Below are 23,359 nucleotides of genomic sequence, written 5' to 3' on the forward strand. Positions count from 1 at the left end.
AGTATTTTCTTTATTGATCATACATGCACCCAGTCTAACTTTGAACTGATAAAGATTTAACTAAATGGCCACTGACCTCCCTCGTCCCTCCCCCTACAATACAAAGTGTCACAACAGCTCATTAGGACGAGTAATCCCTTTTGGAATTTAGGAAGGTTATTTGTATGAACAAATCTGCAGCACCTTTGTATCCAGTTAAGGCCTCCAGCTTACTATAGGCTCTGTGGTATGAAGGGTTACTTTTAGCACACTCTAGTCGAACTCTGCGTCACTAAACTATTTACGTAATATTGTGTGAAAAACAAATGGCCACACAGTAGCACTTGTGTCTTCAGTGTAACTATAAACTGTTAATATTTATTTTGACAGCTCATTTTGAATGTAAAACTCTTATGTTCTAGGACTGTTGGGTAGATGAACAGATGTTTAGTTTTAGGTGGAGTTACAACTTGTCTGTGTGTATATACAGCCTAAATAAGTCTAGGACTCAAAAAAAAAAGAATCAGATGGGAATATAAAAAAAGAAAAAAGTAGTGGGTCGTCCTTCACGAGGGCAGCTACTGTAAATATTGCCTTTCTGTTTTCAGACCTGTTGCTAGTTAACAGGAAAACCAGTTGGTGTGTTTCACCAGTACTTTGACTCTCCTCTTCGTCATTGGTTCCTTCCTCCTGCAGCAGTCGCCCTATCTTCGTCACACCTAACACATTTTACAGCACCTTGTTAGTTATATGAATAATGATTTTATTGGCCAGCGCTGTTAAGATGGCATAGCCTGCTGATATGCTTTCTATGAATTATGCTGTCTTTTTTTTCCTGCGGCAACCTTGGAGTAGTAGTTACAGTTGGCAGTGATGCAGTTAACAAAGCATTCTTGAAATTGTTTTTTTTTTACTATTGATGACCTGGACCAGTTTTGTTCAAGGTGCCTCGCACCCTATGAAAGAGGGCTGCTATTAAATTCTCTCTGCAGGAAAAACCCCTTGCTTTGATTTTCCCTGTGTGTTGTTGAGTCCGGGTATTATGCTGATTCAAGGCCGTCTCTCTGGCTCTGTACTCTCACACTGCAGCGGCTGATAAAATGATCACGGAGTTCAGCTCAGGACATCTCCTATTCAGCACACCACTCTTGTCTGCCTTGTCTCAGCTCATCTGTGATGTGGGAAGAGGGGCACATGTGCAAAACTGCCCACCCTCCACATTCTCACTTTGTGGCTTGTACCAGTCCATATTAGCTTCATTAGGCTTTGTGCACTTACATGGGCATTGAGCACATTTGTGAATATTTGTCTCAAACCGCTGGGTTAAACTGCCACCCTGGGTATCGTAGCACCACAGCGAGCTGTATTAACTACTCTATGGTTTTTGCGATGGGTCTGAGTATATGTGTGTGACCATTAAGCATGGATGTTCAGGGTCTGTGCCGGAGGTCTTATCACAAATGTATCCAGTCAGCTTTGATAATTAAGTTCAACGTTTGAATATTTTATACCTCCATTAGTTTGTTATAAGACCTCTGCACATTTGAGGAAAAATAATAGTATTGCCAGATCTTTACAGGTACTTATCTGGTTCTTAGAACTTGCATTGATCTCAGCATTGGCCTTTAAAAATCCAGCGTCATTCAGGCTCGAAACAAAGATCAGTCAGCAGTTGTCATGGCCGTTGCATAAGAAGCATTAGTCTTTTGAGGATGCAAGTGTGTAATCAGACATTTTTCTTTCTTTATCTCTGTCAAAGAACTGTTTGTTTGTCAGCCTACGCATTTAGTAAGTGACTGTAAAGAGGTTTATAGGAGGTTTGTATGGCTAATCCACATAACTCCCGGTCACAATCAGCCAGACACACAATTATACACTTTAACACCTATGCAAAAAATCTTTCACTATGATCCACTTACAGTTAATGTTAGTCATTTTCTCCTGTTTCTTTCCTGTGAACTAAGGGTGCTGGGCATGTGGTATCGGTATGGTGTCTGTCATACGTCTCCTCCTCATCGCGTCTCCTTATATCTCCTTCCTCATTTTCTAAGCCTACACCCAAACAGCAGAATACTCATTTGGCCATAGGCAGATTTTTACCCGTGCTGTTGTTTTTATTACCGCAGTAACTCAGTGTATTGTCATCTTGGACAGTATTCCTGTCGTTCAGGCTCCTCCTTGACGAGGCTTGGTGGTATGTGCAGCATTTTTGCTCTCCTCTTAGCCTTACAGCAGTCTCACCAGCTCTTCCTCATTTAAAATGTCATACTGTGCCAGTGTGCCAATTAGCACGGTGTAGTGTGGTGTCATGTCGGGGTAACGGTGAAATAAAGTTAACAGAGTGACCAGAGAAGCTCCTGGCCAAATTCTCCTGCAGTCACGAATGATGGGACACAATTCAACTTTGGGCTGGCTCATGGCTCGCCCTGCACCAACTTTTGCTACGGAAGCACTGCAATAGTTATTTTGGGGATGGGTGCAGAGGGTGGCAGGGTGGCCAAGTAATTTAGCATACCTCCTTTTTTAAAACTGGCACCCAGCATTCATGTCCCATGGTTCCAAATATCCGCATTGTTGAAATGTATAAATAGGGTGTTAATAAGACACAGCTTTTATGGGTGGTGTTCTGTATCATCCTGACCTGCAGTTATGAGATTCATCCTGCATGGATCAATAAAGCATCACATTATCATTGTGACTGAACCAAAGCTTTTCATTGCAGTGTAAAAAAGCTATAAGGTTTATGGTTTCAGTGTGTGTGTGTGTGTGTGTGTGTAAGTGTGTAAGAGTGAGGCTTACTTTTTTAAAACAGTTTCCGGTTTTAGTTTATTTTATAAGTACATCCTGGGATGAAATATGTTCTTTCTTAATCTCTTTAGCCAAGAGTTGTGACACATATTGAGCACCCTGGGTGTAGCTGTCTGGGTTGGGTAGCTGAAATTGTTGACACGTTGTTTAAATATAATTCGCTGTCACACTATTGTTACTAAACCCAAATGAGGCTAATCTGCCCCTTGTTAACTAAGGATCAATATGAAGTCAAGTTAATGGGGGGGGGGGGCGGAAATTGTAATTATGAACACAAAGCTGTGGAGGGAGACTAAATTGACAGTTTTCTTTTGTTTCTTTTAAGCGTGTAATTTCGCTGCCATAATTGGGACTAATGCTCTCCTAGCAAGTTTACTCATCCAGTTGTTAATCTTACTGGTTGACTGATTTTAGAGATTTGAATATTAATTAAGAGCCTGTGAACTTTTCTTGTCTAATCAGGGGGACTGAGAGAATAAGAAGCACCAGATTAGACAGAATGGATGGTGACTTGAGTCAGCTGCTTGGTCATTTTATAGACCATGTGAGCCAAAGTCCAAAAACATTATTGTTCTTACTAGAGTAAAGCCTGTTATCTTTGCTTCTGTGCTTTTGCTTCTTGATGTTTCACTTTTATGGTTAGGCATTAAGCCAAAAGTAAAATCCTTAATTTAATCATAAATCCTCATTATTTTCAGGGGTTGAAAATAATGATCCAGTCCCGAACAATGTTTGGCATATAAAGCACGTTTAAAATGTCTTTTTCTAAAACACAGCAACACACCAACAAGTGACAATACCTTCTCCCCTCTCCCGCTCTGTAGGTGTGTGCGCACGTGTGTGTGTGTGTCAGCTGCGAAGCCCCGCCCTTCGCAAAACGGAGCGAAGGAGAGAATGTGAATGCGCAAAGTAGACAGTACAAACTGAAACGTGCACATAAATTAGATCAATAGCATAAGCGTTTAGTTTATTTAATAAAAGAGCAACCTGTCAACGTGAAAAGTGACTTGTGAATAAAAAAAATAAAAAACACCTTGAATTTCAGGCAGGGCGCTGGGCTCCGTTGGCAAGGCGCAGTAGGGGTAACACTGGTAATTATGAGGTGTGAATAAAACATTTTAATAATGCGTGTATGTGTTAGTGAATCTTTCCAGTTTGAGAACACCATCAGCATTTATCACTCGCTGTGTTTGTGTGCACTCGTAAATCTGTCAGATGTTTCTTAGATTGATGCTCCAGAGAGGTGGCCTGCCGCAACACTCTTTAGCCTGACAGCTCCCCCACTAGGTGCAGTCGGATTCTATTAATGGATAATCAATAGTAGACCCTCATCCTGATATAGCCCCCTCAATCCCTGTAGCGCTTGACAATTTTGTTTGAGTTTTTCAAGCAAACTTTGCAATCGCTGCAAGAAAAATGGACTGCATCATTCTGTCTGTGAAACAATGTTTTGATTCATTTGTTTATGTTATAACAAGTTTTCTTTTTTTATGCTTCTGTTCATGGCAGAAATTTTAATTAGGTGGTAAATAATTTGACATGCGTTGAGAGCTTTTTACTGCTAGTGCTTGTGTCTGTTGGAGAGCTGGATACTCAGAACTATTTTCACATGAAGGATGCTCATTGTTTGACAGATTTATGTTGTGCTGCCATGTGTGTTTCACTCTGCTCTCTGCGTGAGTCTGATAAGCCAATAATCAAGGTTGATCAGTGGCACTGTCAACATTACACAGACTAGATGCCCGGCTTGTTTTCTTTCTTTTTAAAGGGCCAAATCACACAACAATCTAAGCTTCTTATGTATCAAATGGTAGCCAAGTTCACCAAGAGCACATCAGTTTAAAAAAAAAAATGCATAGTTTAACAAGTGTCCAGATAAATGTGGGTATTTGTAGATCCTCATGTAAAGTAGATGAGCTGATAGCCATCTCTCCACATTAAGGGCGCTCTCATCTTAAATGGACGGCATGTGACATTCCACCAGGAACTGGATTTGAACACATAATTTTGCAATTACATGGTGTATTAGCCTGCAAAGTTCCCAGGACTAATATTTTAATCTATTACCTGGTCTGTGTAGCTGTATAAGCTACCAGAGCTGGGGCACTAATGTAGTCCAGCACACAGATGTAGTGGGTGGCAACCGACTCGAGCACAGCTTTATAGATTGCTTGAGACAGGCTTGATAAGATTCTGAAAACTTGTATGCACACAAACACTAGAGAGGATCTGTTTGTAGCGCAGTTTGTATTTCCAGTGTAATGTAATCACGAGGCACACTTGTTAAAAGATCACGTTCCTCATAGTAACTATGAAGCAATTAACATATCTCATACTGATGCTTGCAGTGATATCCTTTTGTCTGGTATGTGTGTCTTGGGAGTGACATTCTTCTAGTGTCTCAGTGTGCATATGTGTCTTGTCTGTGTATCTCGCCATGCTGTGCACAACACCTCTGAGCCTACATGTGGCTTCTGAATTATTCAGAAGCCCCCAATATCTGCTTAGAGGGAAAACAGAAGTGGGAGAGCGAATGGAGGTGTGTGTGGGGAACACTCTGTGGTGAGGGTTATTTACGAACAGCAGCAGGATTCCCGAAAGATTAGCGCAGATTTGATGGGAGGAGGAGGAGGAGGGAGCAAGAAAGATAAAACAGTAATGTGAAGAGAAGAGAGGAAAACTGCAGTGATCAAGGGTTAAACTTTGCTTTAAACTGTCTGTCTCTTTCCTCCTTTTTTGACCTGTGGTTCATGTAAACTTCAGTCCATGCGCTGCTCTTGTGCAGCAAAGAGCACATGGGGATAACCCAGCCCAACTTGGGCGGCCCCAGCCCTGCACTGCTCAGCTCGCCTCAGTAGAAAAGGTTCTCTGCAGAACTGAATTATTCATGGGACTTTAGAAGAGTGCAGAAAATCCCCACCCCCCACACACTTGCACACACAACCTAATATGCCACACACACACACACACACACACACACACACACACGCATGGCATGCTTTATCAACATATCACTTCCCTCCTTATAACATTGCATCTCAGCACATATTGTTAAATTCTAGGTTATTGAGGCTGATTTTGCATTTGTTCTGCAGTTTCATCTCACCGGGAGTTCACAGTTGTTCAATAATTAAATGGATTAGATCTCGCTAGGTTGTGTTTATCGCATTCCACCGTCGGTGTCGTCCGTCTCTGTGAGGGGTGGGGTCGTGCTTCCAGCCCATGCTCAGTGCTGAGTGTATATGCGCGTTTGTTACATAAGTCGTTGCTGTGGCGGTTTAAAAAATCGCAGTAAAGAACCCCTCGGCAGCACCTAGAGCAAGGTGTTCTCAAAGCAGGGTCAGAGAACAGAAGCGATTTGAGAGGGAGTGCTTCCCGAAGATGTGTATATGTGTGTTTGGTTATAAAGGGAGTGGTTGGTGTTGGGGGTGCAGAGATGGATTGCAGATACCGGGGGAGGAGAGGGGAGGGGAGGGGGGGGGGGGTAAAGGAGGAAAAGGTGGTGGATTAGAGCGTGAGCAAGCTGGTGAAGATGGAGAAGGAAGAAATCAATGATACATGGGTGTGGCCGTGTTAATGTGTGGAGTCTCTCTTGTTGTCACCTTTTTAATGTCTCTTTCCTCAGCCTCTGTGTTTCTGGATAAACTAAAGCTAGTGTCAAAGTGACAACTCGCATGTGACTGGTATTAAACATAATACTTTAAATGTCACACGCATGATATTGAGGCTGAATCTTTTTACTGCATAAGAAAGCCACTGATCTGGATTCTTCCCAAACACACACTGCTTACTGTATCAGCTTTGATATACATATGGTCCAATTAGAGATGTGTCCACGGCTCAAAGACTGACACTCACTCTGTCTTTCCCACTTGCTAAAACATACTGGATGCATGAATTTAAAATGTGCAGGGAAATGCCTCCAAGGTGACGGCCTCTTCCATCTGGTAGTTCCTGTTTTTTATCATTAGTGCTTCGTGTTCATTACTTCTGCTGCATTTGTCGTCTTTCCTCTAGGATCGCAAGCTGTCGAAAGTGGAACGTCAGCGCTTTAAGGAGGAGGCAGAGATGTTGAAGGGTCTTCAACATCCCAACATTGTCCGTTTCTATGACTTTTGGGAGTCACCCCTTAAAGGGAAGAAGTGCATTGTTTTAGTAACGGAGCTCATGACGTCAGGAACGCTAAAAACGTGAGTACTGTTGAAGGCAGATATTGTGGAGACCACTCTAACAAATAAGTGAAAACAAAACACATTCAAATGAATATTTGTGCCTTAGACAGATTTTTACTCGAGTTAAAGTGACGTTTTTATACAATACATTTAGAAAATCCTCTTATTGTCAGGTAACGCGTTTCCCTCTCCTTCCTACAGCTATCTGAAGCGTTTCAAAGTAATGAAGCCAAAGGTGCTGAGGAGCTGGTGCAGGCAGATCCTGAAAGGCCTTCACTTTCTCCACACCAGGACCCCTCCCATCATCCACAGGGACCTCAAATGTGACAACATCTTTATCACTGGACCCACGGGCTCGGTCAAAATAGGGGATTTAGGACTGGCAACCCTCAAGGCGGCTTCCTTTGCTAAGAGCGTCATAGGTAGGAGACTTTGAAATGTAACTTGGCAGATTAAAGGAGCTTACAGTAAAAACGTGCATGACATATTCATTATCTTCTTTCTATAGGCACCCCAGAGTTCATGGCTCCAGAGATGTACGAGGAACACTACGACGAGGCTGTGGATGTCTACGCCTTTGGCATGTGTATGCTAGAGATGGCCACCTCGGAGTATCCCTACTCCGAGTGTCAGAATGCTGCTCAGATATACCGCAAAGTCACAAGTGTGAGTCCAGATACTGCACATTCCTGTTAGTTTGTTTCACAAATGAGAACATTTGTGAAAATATTTGATACTTACTAAAAATGTCATGTAGATAGTTCACTAGCCCAAAATGATCACACACACTGCAGTGTTTCCCCTACCATTGTCCCCCCCCATTGGAAGCCCCGCCCCCTGAAATTCAAGGTTTTTTATTCTAATTTTTTTATTTTTTTTTATTTTTTCCCACAACCCACTTTTCACATTGAACAGGTGCTCTTCTATTAAAGTAAAGTAAACGCTTATTTTATTTATCTAATTTATGTGCACGTTTCAGTGTTTACAGCGTTGCTTTGCACATTCACTCCTCCGCTGTTTTGCGAAGGACACACACACCAACACACCAACACACCAACAGTCAGAGACAGAGGAAAGGAAAGCAGGGAACTACCTCGCGCACCCCCCCCCCCCCCCCCCTCCTCACTGTATACAAAAACGTTCAACCAATACATGTAATAATAACTTCAAATTATTTTCAAGTATCAGAATTATGCATATGTCAATAACAATATGGTTACAAATATTCTCCTCACATACATAGTGTAACTATAATTGTGCCACAGTCTTCTAAAAGAGACCCAGCTTGTGGCCATGTTGTAATATCTCAGGGTCATCATACTTGAATCTCTGAGATGGGGTGCAATTTTGTCAGGGATGTTTTAAGCTAGCTCACCACATAATAAGTCCAGGGTGTTTTCAATTGCAGAAATGCAGCAATTGGATTTAGAGTAAAAGATCTGCTCAGCTCTTTTTCTTGGGTGAATAATGAGCCATATGGAGTCACAGAGGGAGTCTAAATCTCCTTTTCAGATAAAGCCTGAAGGCTGTATTCCATTCCATTTCAATGGCCATGTCTCTGCAAGCAAACCCTTTTTAGATTGGGGGGTGTCTAAAGTCATGATATGATTCCTGATTTGATGAAGAGTATTGATTTTCCACTCTTGAGACTTGGCAGTGTGGGAATCTGGGAGATGAATCTTCCACCTGCTGTTAAAGAAGAGAAGGCCTCGATGCCCGTATTAATGGCCGGGCAGCATCAGTGCAGCTGTCTCTACATACTGTTCTCTGCATTGTTACTGTATGCATATTAGAGTGGCCTGCAGGGACCACTGCAGGATATTAATAGCAGATTGATCAAAGAGAAACACTGATAGCTTTACTCCCTGAGCTCATGCAGCATGCAGCTGCATAATTGGTAGGAATGTTAAACTAGAGCACATGTGTCAAACTCGAGGCCCGTGGGCCAAATCCGGCACCTCGCAAATTTTGATGTGGCCCACGAATCGATTTAGGCTCTCAATAAATTTTGCCTCGCCTAGTTGAAGATGAATTGATGAACTTGCATTGAAGCAAGAGTGTCTGGAAATAGGCCAATCTATGTTGGCATGCCATGTAGCAAGCCAACATATTTAGGTCCGACAATAGGATGCATACGAGTTTTGATATTCATATTCTGGCCCTTGAAACGGGGTGTTCCGAGTTGGCTCTATGTGACCTTTGGTGGACCATATTGTTTGTGAGATGGCTATATGGGACATACAACTAGGGGATGCATATATTTTATAACTTAGAAGCAGAAAGTTTTCATGGTAGTAAGAATTTATCGAGTATGAAACACTCGTGTCAATTTCTATAGAAACCTCTCAAACCACTCCTGCTGTCACTGTTCATCCATATGCTCAGGATGTTCTGAACAGTCGAACTGTGTTCTTATTGTAGTTCAGAAAACAAAAAGCTTTTTTGGAATCCATTGCAACTGACTTGGAGTCAAGCTGACCAAGGCTGCCGTGCTCTGTCGAGGTTGAAAACCCTACACGGGGTGTCTGATCGTTAAAAGATAAGACTTCGGCTGGACTCTCACAAAAACATCTCCACGGTCCTTTTTTGCTTTTCCTTCATTATTATTTTTCATCAACACAATATCCTTTCCTGGCTGAGTCCTCTGCATTTTGTTTATATTTCCCTTTCCTCAGGGAGTGAAGCCAGCCAGCTACAACAAGGTCGTGGATCCTGAAATAAAGGAGATTATTGGAGAGTGTATCTGCCAAAAGAAAGAGGAGCGGTGAGTGCCCATCATTGTCCAGAGTCCAGCCACTAAGGCCCACAAGGTGCCCTCTCATCTTTCATGCCTTATCTCACCTCCCCCGCTTCATTTCTAGGGCGCTGACAGTAGGCCTCTCAGCAGCAATGCAGTCTCCCATCATATCTGCAGCGTGTCTTTCAATTCCTGTTACATAATGAGTTTGTGTACTGAGGGGAAAATAACCCTTAATTAGCTTCCAGTGGCTTTTATTTTATTAAAGCATGATTGAGTTCAGCGAGTGACTTCAGTGAGTGTCTCTGTCTCTGCACAAGAAGATAATCCGTGTCCATGTATGATGTAACACACAGCTGACCATATTGATGCCAACGCTATCTGCAAACACTGTTATTTACAGAGGAGTGGCAGCAGTGTGTGCGTGTTGTACCTAAGTCTTGAGATTTGACAAGTTCCTTCTCTTAGGTACACCATCAAGGAGCTGTTGAACCATGCTTTCTTTGCTGAGGACACGGGCGTTAGGGTGGAACTAGCTGAGGAGGATGATGGAAAAAAGGACTCGATAGCCCTCAAACTGTGGGTGGAGGACCACAAGAAGTTAAAAGGGAAGTACAAGGAGAGTGGTGCCATCGAGTTCACGTTTGACCTGGAAAAGGAGGTCCCTGAGGTTGTGGCACAAGAGATGGTGAGTGACTAATATAGTCAGAAGAACATATTCATACATGTAAAATATTTGGAGGTAAAGCTGGATTTGGAATCCTGTGACTGACGTGCTTTTCTGTTTTACATTGTCACCTAATCCTCTGCCTAATTTCAATTAAAGTAATAATGCGTCTACAGTTTGTTTTTAGGTCTAACATGACTATGCCATTACAATACAGGCATTTTAATTGTTTGACAAGAGATTGCCTTGGAGTTTTCTTTATGTCTACATGTATCTTGCTAGTTATGCAGTTTGTCATGCTTTTAAATGTCTTTCTGGTTTAGTGTGTTCTAGCTGCTGGCGTTACTCGTATCACATCAACGGGGAATGCAGTCAAATGTAGATTGCTGGTGATAACTTGCTCTGCTCTTGCAGGAATACAGTGATTGCAGTTTTGCATTGTTTTCTCCAGTGTAACACCATCAGATAAGGCACCCAAAGGCCCTGCAATAAAAAGCTGGCCCATGATAATACCAACCTCAAACCTTTAGATCACTCATCTAACATTCTGCAGCATCATGAAATTATTTATTAGGGTACGGGACTAAGAGAGATTGAGTTAACACGGCTCGACTTCAGATGGAGACTATAAACATAGTCGTTGCCAGACTTTGTTCTTTAACAGCCGTAAACAGGTTTCGGTGGAACAAAAAGAAATGGTTGCACATTATCAGATGTATGAATATACTAGACTTCAGTAAGACATTTTAAAAGGAGGAACATTTATTTCAGGATTGTCCTTTTTTTTTGGTGGAAATATTGAAAATGGCTTCAAATTAATTGACTTTGAAACTGATTTATGTTAGGCCCATGTCAGGAATGAGGAGCATCTGCAATGTGTTACCAGGTATTGCACACATAAGGCACAACAGTATGTGCTTGTACATCATGTCAGTAAAGCAGTGAGGTGTGTCAGCTGTATATTAATCACTCTCCTTCAGATTATTAAAATAAGAGGAGTATTAGCTCTCTTTCTCCCTCTCTCTCCCTCCATCCCTAAATTTTCCTCGGGATTAATAAAGTATCTATCTATCTCTTCTCCTCTTTCTTGTCTGCTCTCTCTCCATCTATCTGTGCTGTTTTGGCCTTGTCCAGGCTGTCAAGCTGGGAAGAAAATTCAAGGCCTCTATGCTACAATCGCCTTGGGCACAAGAGCAGACATGTGGACCAACAGCACAATGAGATTGTATGGACAGCACGCTCCCATGTCAAGTCACTCCTCATCCAATCTAATGAGTCATTTCTCTACTGACAGGCAACATGATGGATGCGTTTTGTCTCCTTCCTTTTTGGCCCTTTATTCTGACTGGTGTGCTAATGAGTATAATAATGTGTTTTCAACAATGTGTTTTTCAGTGAAATTGTATGCCATGCAAACTAAGTTATGCTGCAATTTAGGATGAACAGGGTTTATTTAAATACCATTTAGATTTAATATGCACAGAAGAATATGCAAATATTATTTTGGGATGCTTTATGTTGTGTTCTCCCCTTTTGCTTTTGAGACAACTGGATTTCTTTGCATGTATAACACGTGTTCTATGCATTGTTTCTTCATCTTTGTTATTTGCAGATGTAACAGTCCAGACAGTTCTGTAGTGAACAATGAACCAAGCTGCTGACAAAGGGAATAGTTCCCCACTACTCTGATCCTCTTGAAATAGATTTTCTATTCCTTCCTTTTCATGCTCTTTCTCTCTCCGTCACACAATGTGCTCTCTTCTCTCACATGCTCCGGCTAAAAATATCCTGGAAGTCATGCTCTTCCCTTTTTCTTTGTCAGGTGGAGTCTGGCTTCTTCCATGAGAGTGATGCTAAGACTGTGGGAAAGTCGATCAGGGACCGTGTGGCACTGATCAAATGGAGGAGAGAGAGAACAGTGTCTGCTGCAGTTGCAGTGGATCTAGCGGAAGCGGGTCACAGGGTCCAGATGACACCATCTCAGGGCATCACTGCTGGGGCTGCACATGTAGGACAGACTTTCCTGGAACCAGAAGAGCCAGAGGCAGACCAGCACAACAGGCTGCACAACCTACCTGCCAGTGCCACCTCAGTGACATGTAAGGGCTACATAAAGACATCATGAAATGTCAAATTAAAGAATTACAAATACATGACCTTAATCTTTGACTTTTTATTCAGTGCATGATTTGTGTGTCTCTGCAGCAGACAGCACACTTGATAGTGGCATGGGCTCCACTGTGTACTCAGACTCCCACAGCAGCCAGCAGAGTGTCCTCTACCAGTCCCTGCTTAGAGCCTATTACTATGGCAACACAGCAGGTCTGTATCAGAAGCATACACACCCAGGTGGACCATGCACATTTGGATTTATTAAAATACACACACTGAGCAAAGGCGCTCTATCTACACACTTAAAAAAAAAAACCGTTAATGTGCACAGTCAACATGCATACACATTTCTTGACATTTGCAGATCATTTTCTTTAACACATTACATTCATGTCTCATTGCAAGTTTGTTTGTCCTCATCTCATCATATAGTAGTTTTTCTTTTGGAGGGGGTTATGATCTGTTCATTGTTGGTAACATGTGTTTTGCTTTTGGGTTGCTCTTCGATCAGTGCCAGAGCAGTAGCCCTTTTCTAACAGATCGACCCCACTCCTGTGAAAAGGGTCAAGTATGGGGGGCAACGTTGAGCCCAGAGCTCAGGACTCGTTTGGGAGCTACAACCCGGAGAGGAAGTGCCCCCGTTATTGACACTTACAGGGCAAACCAGATTGCCCAGCTCCATGCCCTCATTCAGTCGCAGAGATCAATCAGCCCCACCCCCACAGTACCAGAGAACCAGTTGGAACTCGGCCCCCCTGAGCTTCACTCAGAGGCTAAGGATGGCTTCCCCTCCCAGAATGCTCTGCCAGTACTTTCTGTCTCTTCCCCCTCTGAGTTACGCCGCTTTAGTGACACCAGCATCAGACTGCTCTCGCAGGCCCCCAGTGAGAACTTAACACTGCCGATGCCAAGCGGACGCAGACACTCCGACCTCAGTAGCCTTCTGAGTCTTACCTCTCATCATAACCACCAGTTTGCGCTGCATAGAGGCCACGTATGCCAGGCATGCCTCTCTTTGCTTCTTCTACGGTCACGAGAAGGGAGCCACCGCTGTCCTTCTGTTGCCATGCCAACACAACACTGTCCATGTGACTTTAGACAAAACCCGTTCCCTGGTGGAACAATGACCACCCTTGGTTATGGACGGCTGAAAGGGTTGAGTGATTGTTCCAATTTCTCACTGCTACAGCAGTCCCTGTTCAATATAATCAGCCGCAAAGCAGCCCCGTGTCCCACCACACCCACCCAAGCGTCCCTTCTGCACTCCGCAGCTGCCCACAGGCCTGCCCGCAGTGATGGAGACTGGCAGCCTGAAGCGTCATCTCCTGAGTCGCAGTTTGGTTGGGGACCAAGAATCCCTCGAGGACTGCAAAGATAGATTCTGTGCCAGAGAGCAGCAAGTTACCAGGGCTTTGGGAGTGGTAGGTCACATTAGCAGACAAGTCGCTTTGGCTTCCCATATGGGGCCAACACCTGCTTAACTGATTTCTCCAAGCCTTTATGTGGAACAGCATTATTATGCATGGAGCTGGTCTGATCTTCTGTCTGAGTCTTGCTGCCTACAGAGCTGACGGTCCTCTTAAAAATCATAAGCTTGCTTCTGTCGAAGGACAACGGCGCAATCTCTAATAGACAACGTTTCCCTGCTGATTAACCCTCACCAATCCCTTCTAGAAAACTGACCTAGATTTTTTACATGTTTTTCCTTTCTGCTTTACTGGCCCACTGCTGCAGCTGTCTTGCTCCTTAGCTTACCTTGGATAGATGGCCTCTGATTGAAGGAGATGGTGCAGCTGTCTGAACTCCCTCTTGGTCTCTCCTACCATTTCTCTCTTTTGTCCTTATTTTAACACACACCTGTCGCCGCCTGCTCATTGTTGAAACAGATGTTTCATTAACTTTATTTGTATCTGTCATCCTCTCATTCTACTTGCATCCTGTAATGTAATTGGCACACTTTTATTCTTGACTGGTACATTTCACTCCCAAGAGGGTCTTATTTAAATGTCTCTACTTTCTTTTTCTCCTAAGGCCAGTTCAGCGGGTCACCAGAATCAACCATCTGTACAGGGCCTGCCTTCTTCCAGCACAGCAGTGCACACACCACTGCAGTACCTCCAGCCTGGACACAGTTACCCTGCTGCTCCGTATGCTGGCCAACACAATGCTGCAACACCACCTCCAGCTAGTCTGTGCTCCGTCAACTTCCAACATACAGTCAATGCTGCTAACTATACACCTCCAAGTGTGCAACAGACTCAAGTTGCAGCAAATATTTCTGCATCAGCTGTGCCACAACATGTTACACAAAACTACCAAGCACCAGGACACCACCACCAACAGCAGCAAGCAGCAGCAGCAGCAGCAGCAGCAGCAGCAGCAGCAGCAGGCTCTTTGACTTTTCCCTTGAAAGTCCAACAAACTTGTCAGAACTGTGCGGCCCAACCTCAACAACAGGCTCACTCTGCATCAGGATATCCTTCTCCAGTGCAGCAACAGACTGCTGCAGCAGCAGCCACCCTGCCAGCACAGCAGCCAGCACAAGGCTACACTCTTACATCTGTAGCCCCAACTATGGCAGCCATGGCCCAGTGTCATCCTACACAAGTTCCCAGCGCACGGCAACAAGTCAAACTGCCAAGTCAGCAGCCTGGTCAGAGCTCCTCCACACCAGCACTTTACAGCCAACAGATACCAATTCAGCAAGAGCACCAACTAAATACTCAGTGCAATATACAACTAACGCAACATGCTGGCCAGGCTTATATTCAGCCCCAAGTCCAGCACGGCCAAGAAAATCTGCATACTATACATCAACAAATGGCGCAACAGCCTACCCACCTTTCTCAAAGTCATCAGTCTGGTCAGCAACAAGTACACACAGCAACTCTACAGAAGCACAGTCTGGAAGCCATGCAGACAGCAGGTCCACAACAGAGCCAGGACCTATCTCAGTCCACAGTCCATCAGGTTCAGACCCCAGCTTCTCAACTTCATCCGACAGCAGCCCCAGTTGTGCAGGTTGCAGCCACACACCAGAGTTACCCTGCTGCTGGTCTACCTGATGCTGCCTGTCAGAGCTACGCACACTCTGCCCTCAGCGCGCTGCAGCAACAGCCTGCTCCAGCTCAGAGCCAGTACCTGTCTGCACAGTCTTCAGCTGCTTCACAGACCTACGGAGGACAACAGGTGAGTGAACAGTGTTGTTGCATATTGTAGCAAGCTGTCATACGTGGTGCCCCAGTTTGTTTTCCCTCCTCTGACCTCGCCCTGTTTTCATTTTTCATCAGTTTCAACCCCATCTTTGCTTCGCTGCTTTCCTGAACCAGGTAGAACGCCTTTGTCTCAACACAATTTGTTACAGTGGGACTCCATATGGAAGGGAGAGAAAATAACGTACTCAAATAAGTAAACGTTATTATTTATGGCAACGCTGTGATTACATTTTGGAGCTACTCATATTAGAGTGCCTGTTTTTGATTTGGTGCAGCTGAATTGGAAGCAGCTGTGTTGGTGGACAGTAGGTGAATGAAAAAAATGAAAAGCTCAACAGGAGTTTCCTCAGACAACAGCCAACAGAGAGATGATGGAAACAGTAATGAAAACAATAACAGTGGTTTTAGCCCCCACATCCGCCAGCCCTCCCAGGCTCGCTCTGTCTGCTCTGTGGTTCACAGTGCTCCAGTATGGGATTCAGACTGATTCCAGGCTTAGGGACAGGATGGAAAATGTGAGCTATTCTGATCTGGGTCAATAGCAGGAAATGCAGATTTCCAAACCAAAAGATGAAACTGGAATCTCTGCCATTATTGAACTCTCCTGTTCTCCCTCCTCTTTTTGTTGTTCTGTAGAACATTCCTGGTGGTCAAAGCATTTCACAGCTTGGACAAGATGGTCTGAGTCTCAGCCAGGCGTCTTCAAGTGTGCCAGCCCAAGCACTGCCTCCTCAACAGTCAATGGGTCAGGCTACTGTCCACCAACAACTCCAACCTCTGCATAGTTCAAACTCTCGACCACATCCATCCCAGGTATTGTTGGTTCTCACAGCAGATAACACCCGCTCATCACTCATCTGTGTCTGAGTTATTGAATGCCTCAGCTGTTTTTTCTATATTGGATTATACAGACCAATAACAATATGGACTCGATGCAAGTTATGTTAATGAATCATCCTCTTGTGTTGGATCTTTGTTCTCTAGATCATTTGATTTTCCTCTGTTTCTTCTCTTTTTCCTATCCCTTCAGTTTCCTTCACAGTATCCCACAATCCAGGTGATGACATCTGTGACTGACTGTGAATCCTCTTACCCTCCCCCCTGCACTGCCCCTCACCCTTCAGCCTCCTCTTCGCTTAATCACATCTTCCTTTCTCCTGGACAGACTGTCCCTGTGACCCCCTCTGTCTCCCCCCTTTCTTCTCTGCGCATTGACAACATGTTAGTTTCACCCATTCCAGTGTCCTTCATACCTTCCCCCTCACTCGTGCTGGGTAAGGTGGGACCCACATCCCCACAGCACCAGCCCACCGCTATTCTGCAGCAGAGTGTTAGATCTGAAGCTTCTCATTCACAACCCGCATTTATATCGGCACCAACCACCCACCCCATACACACACACACTGCCCTGTGCCAGAACACACACCCTCCCACAAATGGCAGCACTCAGCCTCTGATACAGGTAATTATGACGGCTGCAATGGAGTGCAGATGATTACCAAGAGGGTGTGAACTGGAACCTTTTTGATTGAGATAATCTGTCCGATTGTTTTTACGTCTTTGTTTGCTTCCTGTTTGTTTTTAGGTTCACTGTGCTGTTGTTCTGTGGCTCAAGGATAATGGATATTTATACGTTAGATTACTTTAATAATGAGTGAAGATGAGAAAAATGACTTTGCTGGTACATGTTGATATACATACTGTTCTCTCAAATCCTGTAGAATAATTCTGAGTCATTGTTATTATTATCAAGAAACGACTTAACGGGAAAATGAATATCTAGAAATGTCTGCAAAGGATTAGGAGTCTTCCAAGAAAAGATAATTATGTATAGTGAAAATGTGTCGTCTTGTTTTGTCTTTTACAGCAGGTTCCCCAACAGGCACCGGTCAGCCATCCTGAGCTTGTCCCCTCTGCTCAGCTCACACAACCTGCAGTCTTTCCCTCACCTTTGCAGAATGGGTCAGACCCGGGCACAGTCACCACTGCTGCCCAGCTGGACAGCAAGATCCCATGCCAGCTGGCCCCGCAGGCCCAGAGTCATGTTCAGAGCCAGAATCCTGTGCTGCAGCCCTCTGACTCTCAGAGAGCGTCATCTGGGTCTGCCAGTTCCAGTCTGACTCAGCAAAAACAACTCTGTAGTCTCACCGGAGCTGCAGGTCAGGGTCCAGCAGAGACCAACACGGAGGTATGAACATATGACTCACTTCCACATTTTTATATTCCTTCCTCTGCCCACCTTGCTTTGCAAATAATCCAGCTCACACTCATGTAGTATAACTGTACTTGATCTCAAGTCACCGTCAACTACCTGAAAAATGACTTTTATTCATTGTCTCCGGTTGCTTGTGTCTGTATTTGTTATATCTGTAGGATCCAGCCTCAGAGAAACACTCTGGAGGACAGAGCTACGACAGGTACGAGCTTCTTTCCCCTCAGCCATCTTCACAGGTTACAAGTCAGTGATTCTAAGAATGTCCATCGCTACAGTAGCCACACCAATACTTGAAAACAAAAAGCTTTGGTTGACATGCGTACTTTCTCTGGCAGTATGTTGACCAAAGGACCGTTCTCCAGCTGCAAAACCACAGTGCACTCTGATAAACACTCTTATGGCATCCATCATTGTGACCAGCAGCAGCTAAAACTTATTTTATTTCAGAAAGTTAAATGATGCCTTCATAATGGTTAGCAGATGGCTTGTCCCCCACACACATCTATAACACTTTCTAAGCTCATGTGGTGTTTAGCTTCACCGATGGTTGATGTATCCAATTGTTTTGCCAAATCCTGACCTTTTCATTAAACTCTGTATCGAGGCTGGGAGATCCAGACCATTATCCTCTTTCCATCTCAAAACACTTATACTTTTATATTTATCTCACACCTTTTTATTTATTTATTTATTACTATTTCCCCTTTTATCAATCCACCATCTTTATCTGGGAAAGATTGTGCATGTGTGACAGTCTTAAAGTCTTAAAGCCAATAGCCCACCTGAATGTAGAGCTGTGTGCTCAGTGTTCGGGTAGTTATGAATAAAGCAATACTTACACTGATGCACTTTCCTCTCCTCACCAAAAACCAGTGTCAACTCGGATGCCACGTCAGGGAAGGAGATGAGTGACGGTTACGAGGGGACGTATGGAGGTAAAGGCGAAGGGAAGGTCCGCAAACACCACCGCAGGTCCACACGCACTCGTTCTCGGCAAGAGAAGATCAGCAGGCCAAAGCTCAGCATGCTCAATGTGGGTATCTAAAAATATATAACGATTATACGATATATATATATTTATTTTTTCCTTTTTAAGACGATGTAAAGGTGGAGAATGTGTTCATTGTGTCTGCTCTTGTTGCAGGTGTGCAACACCGGCGATAAGATGGTAGAGTGTCAGTTGGAAACTCATAACCACAAAATGGTCACTTTCAAGTTTGACCTGGATGGAGATGCACCGGAAGAGATTGCTACATACATGGTATGTAGGAGACACATTCACTGCCACTTCAACTGATGCAAAGGTGTTTTTATAATATGCTGTAAGTTTCCTCGGATACTGAAACTCCCTGTGTTGATGTTCTGAGCTGCAATGCAGCAAAAATGTTTGCCTGTCTGTCTCTTGCTCCTTCTCTCCTCCAACCAATTTATATTAGGCTCATATTTATAGACGGATAGATGAATATTCATGGCATAACTGTCCCTCCAATTGATCATGTATAATATAGTTGATCCAAGGCAGACGCCTACTCGGTGAAGCTTACTAAAGCAATATATGTGATGCACGCTTAAAAAACATAAATACTTAACAAATTATGCAAAAGCTTTCCTTTAATTTTCTTTGGTCTTAAATTGACTACAGAATGTAACTGGAATTTCAATCATTTAGTTTACTCTTAACTTAACCTTCTAAACATGCGTACACATCTGTTGTTCCTGGCACAGTTCTTTTAAAGCATCGCTTGTTAAACTAAAAGCTTTCGTTTGCATCTTTCTCCACGGTGCCCCTCAGGTGGAGAATGATTTCATTCTGCCTTTAGAGAAAGAGGTGTTCATCGAGCAGCTGAAGGACATTGTGGACAAGGCTGAGGACATGCTGAGTGAGGACGCCGAGGGTGAGCGGAACTCTGACCAAGGAGGAAGTCCCAAACAGAGTGAAGGTGCTCTGGGAACAGAGGTGAGAAAGGAACTGTTGACTTCACTGTCAGCGAGCCTGTGCCTCGGATACGTCACCCTGACGGCACTCTCGAGATGACTTTGCGTGCAACGCTGCCAACAAGAGTTGCCAAAAATATAATTTCTGCTGATGTGACATTTTTGATCTAACTGAATTTGCTTCTGAGGTTCGGCTCTTTGGCTGGTTGAGGACACCTTTCAAAAGGCTTTTAAATTGATACACGTGCATCAAATCTGTGTAGTAATCCTTCCTTTTCTTTAGGGATTGAAGGCTTCTGCACCCAGCACACCACAGCTGGTGTACCAGCAAAATGGTAAGACGTTGAGCCACCTGGAACTTATATACTCACTCAAATAAAATCCACTCACACTTTTTAATTCTAGCTGCATTAACATCAAGCAGATTCAGATGGAAGGAAAAAATGCTTGTAAAATCTGCCTTAGATTTCATTTGATTTTGATCTAACTTGTCTTAAGCTGTAGGAACCCTGTCTAGTTACATTCAGTCAACTCTTTTATCAAGAGGCCTGTGATGATGTGACTGTGGAATGAGGAGGATTTTATGAATTATGAAAATCTGTTTGTGTTCTCCCATTCTTTATTTTGCTTTCAAAGTGCCCAGTTGGTATCTAATAGCTTTTTTTTTTTTTCCTGAATTGATTTTATAATAGATGTGTATTTATGGGTTTTTCTTTCTCTCTGTCCTTGACAGTCCTGCACACTGGCAAGCGTTGGTTTATCGTCTGCCCCGTGGCTGAGACTCCTATTTTAGACAAAGAGAAGACTACAACTCACACCTCTACAGCCCAGGGTATGCTGCACACTCGGAAATGCAGAGTACCATTCATGCTTCCTTCATGTCTTGAGATTCACTACTTGCTTAACGAAATTCTTTAATATGAGAAGCAGCTTTCTATGCAAGAAATATATTTCCTATAGAATATACTGAATAGTTTGAACCGTGCTTGCTGCTGTTGATAATGAAGCACGCTGCGCATGCATCACAGCGTGCTTCTTGGGGTCAGTTATATAAGAGTACTTCTGCAGTTGTTCTAGGCAAAAATGAAGGGCAGGATTTATACTCCAGCTGACGGAGCCTGATGGGGGAAGACAAGCAGTGATGTAACACTCTGGCACCAAAAGGACCCAGCCTCTCTGCTTCACAGCCATGGCTGTTTAACCCCCAATCTGTTCTGCTCCTAATTAACTCTGATCTTTTTTTTTTTTGTATTTGTCCAGAATCTGAAAAGTCTGCCTCATCATCGGTCAGGCCCAACAGCAACACAACTGCAGTGGCTACCCCAGTCGCATCTTTATCCTCCCACAGTCTCTCCTCCTCCTCCTCTCTGCCCCCTGCAGCTCAGAACTCGGTGCAGTCTCTAGAACAAAACATTGACAAAACCCGGATCCAGCAGCATCAGCCCTGTGTAACTAAACATGTGCTTGCTGCTGCCGGTGCCAGCCATCACAACTCCCTTCCTGTGGAAGAGCCTTGCATCTCTGCTGTCTCATTGGTAACAGACATGCCATGTTGCGCTATTGTGCCACCTGTCTCTCTGGATGTGAATGCTGTCGATAAAGGAGCAGCTAGTGGTTTGACCTCTTCTCAAACTAACCAGCCCAATCAGAAAACCAGTCCTACTGGAGAACTACCCCCTCAGCTGGCCTCCCAGCAGTCTGTGGTGCTGCAGCAACCATATGCCACGCCCATGCAGCCTGGAACAGTCACCTCCCAGCCCCAAAGTCCAGCACATCAGAGCTCGCAGGCGGCAAGCCACCAGCAGCCAGCGAGTGGGGGGCCAGGCGAGTCGGACAGTGAGGGACCACGGAGGGTGGAGTTTGCAGACCGCACCATCAAGACTTTAGACGAGAAGCTGAGAAACCTGTTGTACCAGGAGCATGCTCCCTCGCAGCCCTCCAGCAGTGCGTCTGACCCCCAGGCCTCCGGCACAGAGGGAGTCGGCTCACCTCCAGTCTCAGACGGCCAGAGCACGGAGGGAGCACCTTCAAAGAAGAAAGGGGATCCGCTGGTAAAAGTGTGTGTGTGTGTGTGTGCTTGTGAATTGATTTGAGTATTGGCTATTAAGAGAAAGACTAATACGGTGTTTAGAAAGAGGGTAGGGTAACAAAAAAACTGTAGCACCATAATTCATCGTAATCTCTTTCTCTGACATTATCATTTTGTGTGTGTGTGTTTCTTTGTGTGCATGCATGCTACTAAAAACAAATTAGAGTCTGACTCATTCAGACAAAACTGAGGTCAAGGGAGGACAATGGCTCGCCTCACCACACTGATCCAGCGCATGTAGCGCCACTTGCCACTATTCAAATGACTGCACCCTCCTACACACACACCCTTCTCTTTTTCTCTTTTAGCCTCAGATTCCTGAACGCACAGATGGCGTGGGTGCACTAAGTGACTCTGCAGTGGCAGGTAGGTAACATTATTTATGTTATGTCCATATCAAATTATAACTGCATGATAGTATTGAGTCAGCAAAAACCCTTCTTCCTTGTCCTTTAGCCACGAACAGGGTTTTGAACAGAAGAGACGGGACCACTGGCTCCAGTTCATATAGCTCTAAAAGCCGTTTTCAAGTAAGAATCCACTTTCAAAACCCTTAAAGGGGTAAATCTGCTCAATATAAATGTCCTTCGACCAAATTAAATTATACAACAGATCATGACTTATGCCATTGTTTGCCCTGGGTCCAGTTTGTGGCTTAAGCATTTCATTAGTTGATGATGTTTATGGACCATAATTTTGTTATGACCGTGGTCTTCTCTTCTCTTTCAGATCATCCCCACGCCACCGGATGTCATTTGTCGTTTAGAGAAAAGCAAGACTGGTTGCAGCACCTGCAGTTCCACAGCACCCTCTAGTGGTTCCGGTGGATCTCACGGGCAAACGCAGGGCCCAGGCAGGAAAGAGAAGGACTGCGTGGCTGTGGGAAGATCTAATGTGACAGCTGCAGCTGATTTTGAGAACGCAGGAACATCCAAACCCCACATTAGTAACCGTTACTCTGCCCCACCCAACTTCTACCAGGTCACCCCCACTTCCAGCCCTGATGTCACCCCACGCCATATCCCCCGGGCCCAGACCATGGACACTCCCACCCATCACAACTACCACCACTCCTCTCAGCTGTACTCTGACTCAGCAGACGAGGACAGCAGCAGCATAGCCCTTCCTCCAGCCCTCCCCGCTCCCCCAGCTCACGCCCCGTCTGAGCACAGTGGAAGCGACCTCATGAAGAGGGCAGTGGCCTTCCTGCGGCGCTCTGGCCGGAGCAAAAGTGAGCAGAGCTCTGATTCGCCGGGCAGACAACCTGTGGCAATGAATGGTCATGCCCCCTCGCCTTCTGCAGGACATGCCCACTCATCCTACATCAGCAGTGACAACGACTCTGAGTTTGAGGACGCAGATATGAGGAAAGAACTGCAGAAGCTGAGAGAAAAGTAAAGTAACGTGCATACAGATCCAACACATTTTTG

At 44.4% G+C, this 23,359-nt stretch overlaps 1 protein-coding gene across 1 annotated transcript in view; it reads left to right on the forward strand.

Annotated features, from left to right (window-relative positions):
* LOC115010920 (serine/threonine-protein kinase WNK2) overlaps positions 1 to 23,359 on the forward strand; it is a 39,138-nt gene that overhangs the window by 5,747 nt on the left and 10,032 nt on the right. Inside the window, 25 exon segments of the mRNA XM_029435831.1 lie at positions 6,805 to 6,977; positions 7,161 to 7,381; positions 7,468 to 7,625; positions 9,635 to 9,723; positions 10,165 to 10,384; positions 12,186 to 12,462; positions 12,569 to 12,654; positions 12,656 to 12,685; positions 12,987 to 13,778; positions 13,780 to 13,896; positions 14,507 to 15,664; positions 15,766 to 15,804; positions 16,327 to 16,503; positions 16,721 to 17,152; positions 17,558 to 17,878; positions 18,064 to 18,107; positions 18,779 to 18,938; positions 19,050 to 19,166; positions 19,698 to 19,862; positions 20,124 to 20,175; positions 20,574 to 20,672; positions 21,101 to 21,891; positions 22,238 to 22,295; positions 22,386 to 22,459; positions 22,659 to 23,323. Coding sequence (XP_029291691.1) covers positions 6,805 to 6,977; positions 7,161 to 7,381; positions 7,468 to 7,625; positions 9,635 to 9,723; positions 10,165 to 10,384; positions 12,186 to 12,462; positions 12,569 to 12,654; positions 12,656 to 12,685; positions 12,987 to 13,778; positions 13,780 to 13,896; positions 14,507 to 15,664; positions 15,766 to 15,804; positions 16,327 to 16,503; positions 16,721 to 17,152; positions 17,558 to 17,878; positions 18,064 to 18,107; positions 18,779 to 18,938; positions 19,050 to 19,166; positions 19,698 to 19,862; positions 20,124 to 20,175; positions 20,574 to 20,672; positions 21,101 to 21,891; positions 22,238 to 22,295; positions 22,386 to 22,459; positions 22,659 to 23,323 — 6,515 coding nt within the window.

Source organism: Cottoperca gobio, chromosome 7 (assembly GCF_900634415.1).
Source record: "Cottoperca gobio chromosome 7, fCotGob3.1, whole genome shotgun sequence".
Classification (NCBI taxonomy): Eukaryota; Metazoa; Chordata; class Actinopteri; order Perciformes; family Bovichtidae; genus Cottoperca; species Cottoperca gobio.